This window comes from Polypterus senegalus, chromosome 14 (genome assembly GCF_016835505.1).
Source record: "Polypterus senegalus isolate Bchr_013 chromosome 14, ASM1683550v1, whole genome shotgun sequence".
NCBI lineage: Eukaryota > Metazoa > Chordata > Cladistia > Polypteriformes > Polypteridae > Polypterus > Polypterus senegalus.
The window spans coordinates 141,053,993-141,066,725 of record NC_053167.1 but is presented as its reverse complement, the minus strand read 5'-3'; the positions used below and the strand labels follow the sequence as shown (position 1 = coordinate 141,066,725).

The 12,733-nt window shown below is 42.4% G+C and overlaps 1 protein-coding gene across 1 annotated transcript in view; it reads right to left on the bottom strand.

The window, feature by feature from the left end:
- Positions 1-12,733, bottom strand: part of LOC120514690 (cytochrome P450 2J2-like) — a 58,677-nt gene that overhangs the window by 20,509 nt on the left and 25,435 nt on the right. The window contains exons 4-5 of the mRNA XM_039735191.1: positions 11,621-11,781; positions 10,899-11,075 (exon numbers count right to left, since the gene is read on the bottom strand). Coding sequence (XP_039591125.1) covers positions 10,899-11,075; positions 11,621-11,781 — 338 coding nt within the window. The remainder of the gene's footprint in view (positions 1-10,898; positions 11,076-11,620; positions 11,782-12,733) is intronic.

Sequence of the window (12,733 nt, the reverse complement as noted above, 5' to 3'; positions counted from 1 at the left end):
TCTTTACAAAACATCTCGAGTTCATTCAGGTTTGATGGCTTCTGAGCATGGACAGCTCTCTTTAACTCACACCACAGATTTTCAATTCTATTCAGGTCTGGGGACTGAGATGGCCATTCCAGAACGTTGTACTTGTTCCTCTGCATGAATGCCTTAGTGGATTTTGAGCAGTGTTTTGGGTCGTTGTCTTGTTGAAAGATCCAGCCCCGGCAGCTTCAGCTTTGTCACTGATTCCTGGACATTGGTCTCCAGAATCTGCTGATACTGAGTGGAATCCATGCGTCCCTCAACTTTGACAAGATTCCCAGTCCCTGCACTGGCCACACAGCCCCACAGCATGATGGAACCACCACCATATTTTACTGTAGGTAGCAGGTGTTTTTCTTGGAATGCTGTGTTCTTTTTCCTCCATGCATAACGCCCTTGTTATGCCCAAATAACTCCATTTTAGTTTCATCAGTCCACAGCACCTTATTCCAAAATGAAGCTGGCTTGTCCAAATGTGCTTGAGCAGACCTCAAGCGGCTCTGTTTGTGCTTCCTCTGCATCACTCTCGCATACAGCATCTCCTTGTGTAAAGTGCGAATGGTTGAACGATGCACAGTGACTCCATCTGCTGCAAGATGATGTTGTAGGTCTTTGGTGCTGGTCTGTGGGTTGACTCTGACTGTTCTCACCATTCGTCACTTCTGTCTATTCGAAATCTTTCTTGGTCTGCCACTTCGAGCCTTAACTTCAACTGAGCCTGTGGTCTTCCATTTCCTCAATATGTTCCTAACTGTGGAGACAGACAGCTTCAATCTCTGGGACAGCTTTCTGTATCCTTCCCCTAAACCATGATGGTGAACAATCTTTGTCTTCAGGTCATTTAAGAGTTGTTTTGTGACCCCCATGTTGCTACTCTTCAGAGAAAATTAAAGGAGGAGGGAAACTTACAATTGACCCCCTTAAATACTCGGATTCACCTGTGTATGTAGGTCAGGGGTCACTGAGCTTACCAAGCCAATTGGAGTTCCAATAATTAGTTCTAAAAGTTTGGGAATCAATAAAATGACAACGGTGCCCAAATTTATGCACCTGCCTGATTTTGTTTGAACAATTATTGCACACTTTCTGTAAATCCAATAAACTTCATTTCACTTCTCAAATATCACTGTGTGTGTCTCCTATATGATATATTTAACTGACATTTTTTATCGTAACAACCAACTATTTATACAGGAAAATAACGACTATTAACAAGGTTGCCCAAACTTTTGCATCCCACTGTAGCTGTCACCAGGCATGCACAAGTAGGAGGCATTCATGAGGCTCTACTCAGGCAAGAGGTACTACCCTGTGCCAAGAGGCGGCACCCTGGTTAACTCAACATCACTTTCCAGCTGCAGTTCACGGGGAATGTTGCCCAGAAGGCAAGTGATGGCACCTCCAGGCACTGTGGTATAGCGGGTCCGCGGCTTCAAAAGAGAGGCCAGATTTGAAATAATCCATTTCGCCGTGCCAGTCTCCGTGGGCACGATCGTGCAGCCAAGGGGAATTCATGAGGTAATTGGGGTGAGTTGGACCTGCACGTGGGGGTGTAATCATTCTCAATTGCTTAATCGGCTTCCTTCGGTGCATGATTTAGGCGCTGCGCCCACAGAGCCGTAAAAGAATGGGCTGACACAGAGAGGATGGGGAGACGAGAAAGAAAGGAAAAAGGCTTGGTGAGCGAGATAAAGGCATTGGGGGAAAACGTAAGAGGACGAGCCGGCCAGCCAGATGGAAAAGAGAGGTCAGCGCGGCCGGGGGTCCCGGATGGAGCGAAGGATCGGCGCTTGACAGGATCGCTGCTACTGATTTGATAGAAGAGAGGGGTCGATCGAGGAGGAGTCCACCCTAGGGATCAGAGGGACGACTTCGAGTGTGAGAAGGAAGACGGGAGGACAACCGACCCCGAGTGGTCTGGCAGACGCCGGCCGAAGCAGCCAAGACGGGGGTCGGTAGTGTGAGGACTGTGGCAGCTGAAGTCTCTCCCACTGAGCCTACCTTGAAAGAGCTGGAGAGATTGGAAGGATCTGAGCTTGGCTGGTATGACCCTGAATGTCTGGTACAGGATATTAATCTCGTTTTAGCCTTGTTTTAACCATTTGGGATTTTTACCATTTTTATGGATTATTTATTTATGAGCACTCGAAGCACTCCACTTTATTTGAGATTTTGTTTTTTTTGTTGTTGTTAATAAAAACACCGTTTGCACTTTGCACCTTCCCCTTGCTTCGTTTGGGATCTTCATTGTCCGGCTCATCCGGTTACATTACCGACGGCGTTGGGTTCAAGGACTCTCAAAAGGGAGATGCGAGTGTGGAGCGGAACCCGCATCTGGGCACCCACCGGTACACATCATTGGGATCCGCCCCATCTGGGAATCCGTGCCATAAAACCCAAGAGTGTCTGGCTGCGGACCCCTTTGAGGAGGTTGTCGCCTTACATTAGACGTCAGTGATAACACTGTGGTTAAGTTTAGGGTTGGGGGAAGGGGATCTGACTCAAGTCAAGTAGACCAGGCGTAGGCAACAAAGGGTTAACAACTAAAATGTCCCTTTGTCCAGGCAGCTGTCACTGAGACCCTGAGCCTACCCTAAAACAGTTCAACAAAGACATGAAGAATGTGCAATCTTAAACACTCACTGTACAGTTAGCTCCATAAATATTTGGACAGAGACAACTTTTTTGTAATTTCGGTCCTGTACGTTACCACAATGAATTTGAAATGAAACAACTCAGATGCTGTTGAAGTGCAGACTTTCAGCTTTAATTCAGTGAGTTGAACAAAACAATTACATAAAAATGTGAGGCAACTAAAGTATTTATTGAACACAATCCCTTCATTTCAGGGGCTCCAAAGTAATTGGACAATTGACTCAAAGGCTATTTGATGGGCAGGTGTGTTCAAGTCCGTCGTTATGTCTTATCGATTAAGCAGATAAAAGGCCTGGAGTTGATTTGAGGTGTGGTGCTCGCGTGTGGAAGATTTTGCTGTGAACAGACAACATGCGGTCAAAGGAGCTCTCCATGCAGGTGATAGAAGCCATCCTTAAGCTGCGAAAACAGAAAAAACCCATCTGAGAAATTGCTGGAATATTACAATTGGCAAAATCTCCAGTTTGGTACATCGTGAGAAAGAAAGAGAGCACTGGTGAACTCAGCAACGCAAAAAGACCTGGACGTCAACGGAAGACAACAGTGGTGGGTGATCGCAGAATCATTTCCATGATGAAGAGAAACCCCTTCACAACAGCCAGCCAAGTGAACAACACTCTCCAGGGCTTGGTCGGCGTATCGATATCCAAGTCTACCATAAAGAGAAGACTGCATGACAGTAAATACAGAGGGTGCACTGCAAGGTGCCAGCCACTCATAAGCCTCAAGAATAGAAAGGCTAGATTGGACTTTGCTAAAGAACATCTAAAAAAGCCAGCACAGTTCTGGAAAAACAGATGAAACCAAGATCAACCTCTACCAGAATGATGAAGGCAAGAAGAAAGTATGGAGAAGGCGTGGAACAGCTCATTATCCAAAGCATAGCACATCATCTGTAAAACACGCTGGAGTCAGGCAGGGTGATGGCTTGGGTGTGCATGGCTGCCAGTGGCACTGGGACACTCGTGTTTATTGATGATGTGACACAGGACAGAAGCAGCCGAGTGAATTCTGAGGTGTTCAGAGACATACTGTCTGCTCAAATCCAGCTAAATGACGTCACATTGATTGGGCGGCGGGCGTTTCATGATACAGATGGACAATGACCCAAAACATACAGCCAAAGCAACCCAGGAGTTTATTAAAGCAAAGAAGTGGACAATTCTTGAATGGCCAAGTCAGTCACCTGATCTTAACCCAACTGAGCAGGCATTTCACTTAAACTTCAGACATAAAGGCCCACAAACAAACAGCAACTGAAAGTAAAGGCCTGGCAGAGCATTAAAAAGGAGGAAACCCAGCATCTGGTGATGTCCAGGAGTTCAAGACTTCAGGCTGGCATTGCCAGCAAAGGGTTTTCAACCAAGTATTAGAAATTAACATTTGATTTCCAGTTATTTAATTTGTCCAATTACTTTTGAGCCCCTGAAATGAAGGGATACTTTAATTGCCTCACATTTCTATGCAATTGTTTTGTTCAACCCACTGAATTAAAGCTGAAAGTCTTCACTTCAACGTCATCCGAGTTGTTTCATTTAAAATTCATTGTGGTAATGTACAGAACCAAAATGAGAAAAAAGGTGTCTATGTCTAAATATTTATGGACCTAACTGTATCTTTGACTCTAGAATGTCATTTAAAGAACATATTACAAAGTTGTCCAAAACATGTTTCTTCCATCTTAAAAATGTTAGGAAATTAAGGCGCTTTTTAAATAAACAGGATTCTGAGAAATTAATTCATGCATTTATCTCTAGTAGGATTGACTACAGCAATGCGGTGCTCACTGGATGTTCAAACTGTTCTTTATTCAGCCTCCAGTTAATTCAAAATGCGGCTACAAGAATTATTACAAGAACAAGAAAATACGAACACATAACTCCAGTTCTTAAATCATTACACTGGCTCCCGGTTAAGTTTAGGGCAGATTTTAAAATCCTCCTTTTAACATATAAAGCATTAAATGGCGGAGGTCCGGCTTACTTGTCTGAACTTATAATGACTTACAAACTACAGCGCACATTAAGATCTCAAGACGCCGGTCTCCTTATGATTCCAAGAATTAATAAAATAACAGTAGGAGGTCGAGCTTTTAGTTACAGGGCCCCTAAACTGTGGGGTGGTCTGCACGCCACTATAAGATATGCCCCTTCAGTCTCAGCTTTTAAGACTCACTACTTCAGTTTAGCACACCCTGACTAGAGCTGCTGATTAACTGTGCAGACTGCATCTCTGTTGTTAGTCATTAGCACAAAACATAAGTACTATGACAGTTATAATCTGTTATTAACCCTCACCTATTCTGTTTCTCTTCTTGGTATTCAAATATAGCACTTGGTGTATCCAGCAGGGGGCGCTCGCTCCCCGTGAATGAGTTCTTTCTTGTGATTGCGGTGTGTTACTTAACCTGAATCTATGTCGATATCACTCCCTAGTAATAGAACGGTAAGAAATCACATGGGAGAAATAATTTTACTTTGTTTAATGTCGGCTTACACTAATAAAAAGACAAGACCCCCGGTCGGGAGTGGGGGGCCGGAGGAATGAAGTCTGTCAGTGGCATCATTGCTGATGCGGAAAGCATTCTCACGAACAGGTGGTGATGTCTTCCATCCATTCGTTGGTTTCAAAGGTGTGCCGGGCAATATTCCAAGGATTTATACTCTTTCTTCATGTGCAAGGCCCGCTTCAGATGAACATGCTATTCCAAACAAGGCAATAATGCTTGAACAAGGATACAGTTCCATGCTGACTAACAGACAGAAATAGCACACAGTAACAGCTACAGCTACCCACAGTCTGACTGCGAACGGTGTCCATTTGTCCTAGCCTGTCTTTTTGTCATATTGCTTGCATGGCAATTCTAGTGCGCTTAATCTGACTGTGTCTGCTGTACCACATGTGAGTAACACATGAGACAGATTTGCACAGAGCACAGTGACATGTTAAACTTATGCTTACACTTTGTGCCACTGCTCTAATGCCAGCTTATTTACCTGCCTATGGAAAAAGTCATCTCTGATAAAGGAGTACTGGAATCATCATGTAGAAAGGTCCTTTCATCTGATTGGTTGGCACAGCACTGACTTGGATGTAGAATGGCCAGTAGGGGGCAGGTGGCTGGTTGGTCGAGTTCTCCAGGACTCTGACTATATCTTGCTTGTCTTCAACTCGTTTTGTAGAATCTGGCGGTGGTTCTACAATTGACTGACAGACAGACATTGATGTCTTTCATTTATGTTAATTAGTTTCTATTCTGTTTTTGATGTATTTTAATAAATCTGTATCCTTATATATGATATTTCTGTGCTTGGTATCATCTTGAGATGTTGTCGCTTGGTCACTTGGTGAGGAGCGCTGTGCAAGAACAAAGTCGTTTATATTATTATACTTCTGAGGAGGCCATGATAGACTGGCCATCAAGCTCTGTGAAGGTGTTCTGTTTTGTGTGTTGTATTTTCCCCATTTTCTGATATCCACTGAACGCCCAATCTACAGTGCATCCGGAAATTATTCACAGCGCTTCATCACTTTTTCCACATTTTGTTATGTTACAGCCTTATTCCAAAATGGATTAAATTCATTTTTTTCCTCAGAATTCTACACACAACACCCCATAATGACAACGTGAAAAAAGTTTACTTGAGGTTTTGCAAATTTATTAAAAATAAAAAAACTGAGAAAGCACATGTCCATAAGTATTCACAGCCTTTGCTCAATACTTTGTCAATGCGCCTTTGGCAGCAATTCCAGCCTCAAGTCTTCTTGAATATGATGCCACAAGCTTGGCACACCTATCCTTGGCCAGTTTCGCCCATTCCTCTTGGCAGCACCTCTCAAGCTCCATCAAGTTGGATGGGAAGCGTCGGTGCACAGCCATTTTAAGATCTCCAGAGATGTTCAATCAGATTCAAGTCTGGCCACTCAAGGACATTCACAGAGTTGTCCTGAAGCCACTCCTTTGATATCTTGGCTGTGTGCTTACGGTCGTTGTCCTGCTGAAAGATGAACCGTCGCCCCAGTCTGAGGTCAAGAGCGCTCTGGAGCAGGTTTTCATCCAGGATGTCTCTGTACATTGCTGCAGTCATCTTTCCCTTTATCCTGACTAGTCTCCCAGTTCCTGATGCTGCCACCACCATGCGTCACTGTAGGGATGGTATTGGCCTGGTGATGAGCAGTGCCTGGTTTCCTCCAAACGTGACGCCTGGCATTCACACCAAAGAGTTCAATCTTTGTCTCATCAGAGCAGAGAATTTTGTTTCTCATGGTCTGAGAGTCCTTCAGGTGCCTTTTGACAAACTCCAGGCGGGCTGCCATGTGCCTTTTACTAAGGAGTGGCTTCCGTGTGGCCAATCTACCATACAGGCCTGATTGGTGAATTGCTGCAGAGATGGTTGTCCTTCTGGAAGGTTCTCCTCTCTCCACAGAGGACCTCTGAAGCTCTGACAGAGTGATCATCGGGTTCTTGGTCACCTCCCTGACTAAGGCCCTTCTCCCCCAATCGCTCAGTTTAGATGGCAGGCCAGCTCTAGGAAGAGTCCTGGTGGTTTCAAACTTCTTCCACTTACAGATGATGGAGGCCACTGTGCTCATTGGGACCTTCAAAGCAGCAGAAATTTTTCTGTAACCTTCCCCAGATTTGTGCCTCGAGACAATCCTGTCTCGGAGGTCTACAGACAATTCCTTTGACTTCATGCTTGGTTTGTGTTCTGACATGAACTGTCAACTATGGGACCTTCTATAGACAGGTGTGTCCCTTTCAAATCAGGTCCAATCAACTGAATTGACCACAGGTGGACTCCAATGAAGCTGCAGAAACATCTCAAGGATGATCAGGGGAAACAGGATGAACCTGACCTCAATTTGGAGCTTCATTGCAAAGGCTGTGAATACTTATGGACATGTGCTTCCTCAGTTTTTTTTTATTTTTAATAAATTTGCAAAAATCTCAAGTAAACGTTTTTCACGTTGTCATTATGGGGTGTTGTGTGTAGAATTCTGAGGAAAAAAATGAATTTAATCCATTTTGGAATAAGGCTGTAACATCACAAAATGTGGAAAAAGTGATGAAGCGCTGTGAATACTTTCCGGATGCACTGTACCTGCCAGGGGGTCTTTCCCTGAATTGTCTTTCCCAAGATTTCATCCCTTTTTATTTTGCCTACAAGGCTTTATTTTGTGAGGTTTTTTTTTTTTAGTCCTGAAGAAATCAGAGCCCGAGGCTGTCAAAAAACAAGGCACATTAAAAGCCATTGAGGCCTTCCTTGTGTCATTTTGGGCTAGACAAGAACTACATTGCTTTTTGCATTTTACCATTATTGATCATTCTAAACCCCATTTGTTTGTATTGTCATGCTGCATGTTTATATCTGGTATTTCTATTTTTACTTTGACACTATTGCTTATTTACTCATGTTGTTAATTGTCAGCATTTGTTTAGTGATGTTTCTGCTGCACTACATTGCTGTTCAGTATACTTAAGTGTTGCTGCATTTTTGATTCTTACACTAGTGGGACTAGTATCAAATATTTCAATATTAGCGTAAGTTAAATTGGCAATAAAGAGAACTGAATTAATTACTACACCGCCATGTCAACCTGGAAATATCAGATGACAGCAATTGTATTTCAATACTCCACTCAAGGAGGTAGCATGACAAACAATGTACATCGGTGCTGGGAATGGCATTGCATTGCTTTAATAGGTGCATCATTTTTTCAATTTTTTTGCATTTATCCTTTGTGACTGATGGCCAGGATGCCTTCATAAAGGAAGGACCAGGGGAGAGAACAGGCATAGAGCAGTATCTCCCTGGAGCGCTAGAGGGCAGCGCCTTGGATTCCTACAGGGCTTCATGGGAGTTGGACTTCAGTACAGCCCTGTTGGGTTTCGTGGGAGATGCCAGGGGGTGCTGCAGGGACTGTCAGGCTTCCACCTAACCTGGAAGTGCTTCTGGACCACCAGAAATACTCCCGGGTGTAAGATAAAAGGGTTGCCATACTCTCCAATCTGTGGTGTTTATCAGGCTGAGGATGGGACTTCCATCCAAAAAGAAGGAACAGTATGTAAAGTAAGATATCATTGGTTGATTAACAGCCTATAACCAAGGATGATGAGCTTTTGTATGTTTAAATATATTCTTAGAGACTAAAGTAATATTTCGTTCTGAGATACAGTGGTGTGAAAAACTATTTGCCCCCTTCCTGATTTCTTATTCTTTTGCATCTTTGTCACACAAAATGTTTCTGATCATCCAACACATTTAACAATTAGTCAAATATAACACAAGTAAAGACAAAATGCAGTTTTTAAATGATGGTTTTTATTATTTAGGGATAAAAAATCCAAACCTACATGGCCCTGTGTGAAAAGGTAATTGCCCCCTGAACCTAATAACTGGTTGGGCCACCCTTAGCAGCAATAACTGCAATCAAGCATTTGCGATAACTTGCAATGAGTCTTTTACGGCGCTCTGGAGGAATTTTGGCCCACTCATCTTTGCAGAATTGTTGTAATTCAGCTTTATTTGAGGGTTTTCTAGCATTAACCGTCTTTTTAAGGTCATGCCATAGCATCTCAATTGGATTCAGGTCAGGACTTTGACTAGGCCACTCCAAAGTCTTCATTTTGTTTTTCTTCAGCCATTCAGAGGTGGATTTGCTGGTGTGTTTTGGGTCATTGTCCTGTTGCAGCACCCAAGATCGCTTCAGCTTGAGTTGACGAACAGATGGCCGGACATTCTCCTTCAGGATTTTTTGGTAGACAATAGAATTCATGGTTCCATCTATCACAGCAAGCCTTCCAGGTCCTGAAGCAGCAAAACAACCCCAGACCATCACACTACCACCACCATATTTTACTGTTGGTATGATGTTCTTTTTCTGAAATGCTGTGTTCCTTTTCGCCAGATGTAACGGGACATTTGCCTTCCAAAAAGTTCAACTTTTGTCTCATCAGTCCACAAGGTATTTTCCCAAAAGTCTTGGCAATCATTGAGATGTTTCTTAGCAAAATTGAGACGAGCCCTAATGTTCTTTTTGCTTAACAGTGGTTTGCGTCTTGGAAATCTGCCATGCAGGCCGTTTTGCCCAGTCTCTTTCTTATGGTGGAGTCATGAAAACTGACCTTAATTGAGGCAAGTGAGGCCTGCAGTTCTTTAGATGTTGTCCTGGGGTTTTTTGTGACCTCTCGGATGAGTCGTCTCTGCGCTCTTGGAGTAATTTTGGTCGGCCGGCCACTCCTGGGAAGGTTCACCACTGTTCCATGTTTTTGCCATTTGTGGATAATGGCTCTCACTGTGGTTCGCTGGAGTCCCAAAGCTTTAGAAATGGCTTTATAACCTTTACCAGACTGATAGATCTCAATTACTTCTGTTCTCATTTGTTCCTGAATTTCTTTGGATCTTGGCATGATGTCTAGCTTTTGAGGTGCTTTTGGTCTACTTCTCTGTGCCAGGCAGCTCCTATTGAAGTGATTTCTTGATTGAAACAGGTGTGGCAGTAATCAGGCCTGGGGGGGCTATGGAAATTGAACTCAGGTGTGATACACCACAGTTAGGTGATTTTTTAACAAGGGGGCAATTACTTTTTCACACAGGGCCATGTAGGTTTGGATTTTTTCTCCCTAAATAATAAAACCATCATTTAAAAACTGCATTTTGTGTTTACTTGTGTTATATTTGACTAATGGTTAAATGTGTTTGATGATCAGAAACATTTTGTGTGACAAACATGCAGAAGAATAAGAAATCAGGAAGGGGGCAAATAGTTTTTCACACCACTTTATATCTAAGACATTGTACATCAGTAAGTCTCTTGGTCCTATTCATTGATGAGCTGCACATGTGTCATTCGTATAGCACTTATGTGGCTGGGGTCTGTGTGTGTGTGTGTGTGTGTGTATTGGTGTATGTTAATCTTAGGGTGCAAATGTAGACTAATCCAGTAACAGACCTGATGAGTTCAATTATCCCTGGAAAACATATCTAGGTCTCACAAGAAAGCAAGGAAAGGTAATTTAAGGGTAAGAGCACGATAATACAGAGGGTGAGACTCATCAGTCAGTGTAAGCAGGCACTTCCTGGGGCCTAAACAACGGTAAGGCCTAACCCATATATGGGGTTGTTATTTTGTTGGTTTGAAATAAAATGCCGGATTCGGGTTTCCTTAAGTGGGTGTGTGTGTCGTTATTGCCGTCAAGTTGGTCGATACAATACCTTTTTCATTTCAGACAGGTAGTAATCGATGTAATCCCGAGGAGCTGCAGGATCCCAGTCCTTCTTGTGTTCTTCAATTTCATTTCTTATAAAATCAAAGACTTGCGCATACTTTGAAAAGAGTTCATTATGCTTCCCTGGTAAAAATTTCATTATTCCAGGGAATGCGTTGTAAGCCTTAAATTAAAAGAGAAGAGAGGAGAAATGAATTTCAAAGCAAATAGATTTTAAGGACATTTCTATTAATCCGTTAACTTAAGGAGAATATCAATGGCCAAGATGGTGTATTCATTTTAGGAAACCAGCCTTTAATTTATATTATGGAATAGGGATAGTCAGAGTACACAATGGTTTTATGAGGATGAAGCAAAACCTTTGTCCTAATGTTCTATATATTTTTAATGCATTTCTGCAGACGCAAGCAAGTAGTCTATAGAAGGTAGACATGCTCAGGGTCTGTTTAGGTTATTATTGACAAGCTCTTCAGGAACAACAACATTTATTTCCATGACACATTTTCATACAGGACGTAGATAAAGCTGAGTTTGATGAAATGATCAGATGGCCAGTAGGAAAAAAAAATAAAGAAAATACCTCCAGATAAGCTGGAGAGAGAAATAAAATCTGCAGAAATTCCAAGACTCAAAGGCCAAGAAATATAAAATATGATAAGACCTTTTCATTGTCTGCCTCGAGAAAAATAAAGAAATTGCATGATTTACCTGAGCCCAAACACTCCCTTCTAGATACACAGCACTGTTGATCAGATGCATTAGCTCATCAAACTGAGCGTCACTATATTCAAATCTCCGACCAAGAAGCATGGAACAGATGACGTTGGAGATGGCGGTGCTTGTCAGCAAATGTGGATCAAAAGGCTGCCCTGAGAAATGGATAAATGACCAATAAGACAACTGTATTGAATGAGGGTTATGTGCAGGCCAGAAGGAGCTGTGACCAGAAGGGGGCGTTGCAGCACCCAAATCCCTAGACGCAACAATACAAACACGAGTCCTGGGTGCAATCTAATGTTTTATTATACTGTACATACACCTCACTTATACAGGTCTGTTTGATAAATAAATAAATAATAAAATTAATATGAATAAGATAATGTAGCGCTTGGTTAATGATTGATTAATTTATATCTTGGAGAAAAAGGGAATAATAGCCAATTACCAAAGTGGTTTTAGGAAGGGTAGAATAACAATGGATTCTGTATTGAAACCTGAAGATGAAATTAGAAAAGTACAGGACAATAAAGAATTTGTAATTGCAGTTTCTGCTATGACCGCTAGTAGTCGTGGTCCACTGGAACAGTTCTGGACATCATCAGCTAGGAATTGGGGTGTCATTTTTAACAGCAGTCTTAAACAGGATAAAAAGTTGATAAAAACTGTTCTTTTTCAGTTGGGACTGTTGGCAGAGGTAAAGCCTTTTCTTTGTTTTTCTGACTTTGAGGAGGTCATACCTGCTTTTATTTCCTTGCATTTCCCCTTGGTGTGAATTTCCCCTTGGGATTAATAAAGCATCTATCTATCTATCTCTCCTGGTTACTGTCATTCTCAGTACACAGGGCTCAGGCTGTCCCTTCTCTGTCATTAATAGCTCATTCAAAATGCAGCTGCTAGGCTTCTGACAAAAACTCGGAAGTCAGTACATATTACTCTGGTATCGGCCTCACTTCATTTACTACCTGTTAGTTTTAGAATCGATTTTAAGTCTTTATTGCTTGTTTGTAAGTCTAAATGGTTTAACACCGACATATCTTACCAATCTTCTTAAACCATATGCCTCGTCTGTGTCTTTAAGATCGTCTGACCAGTTGCTACTAG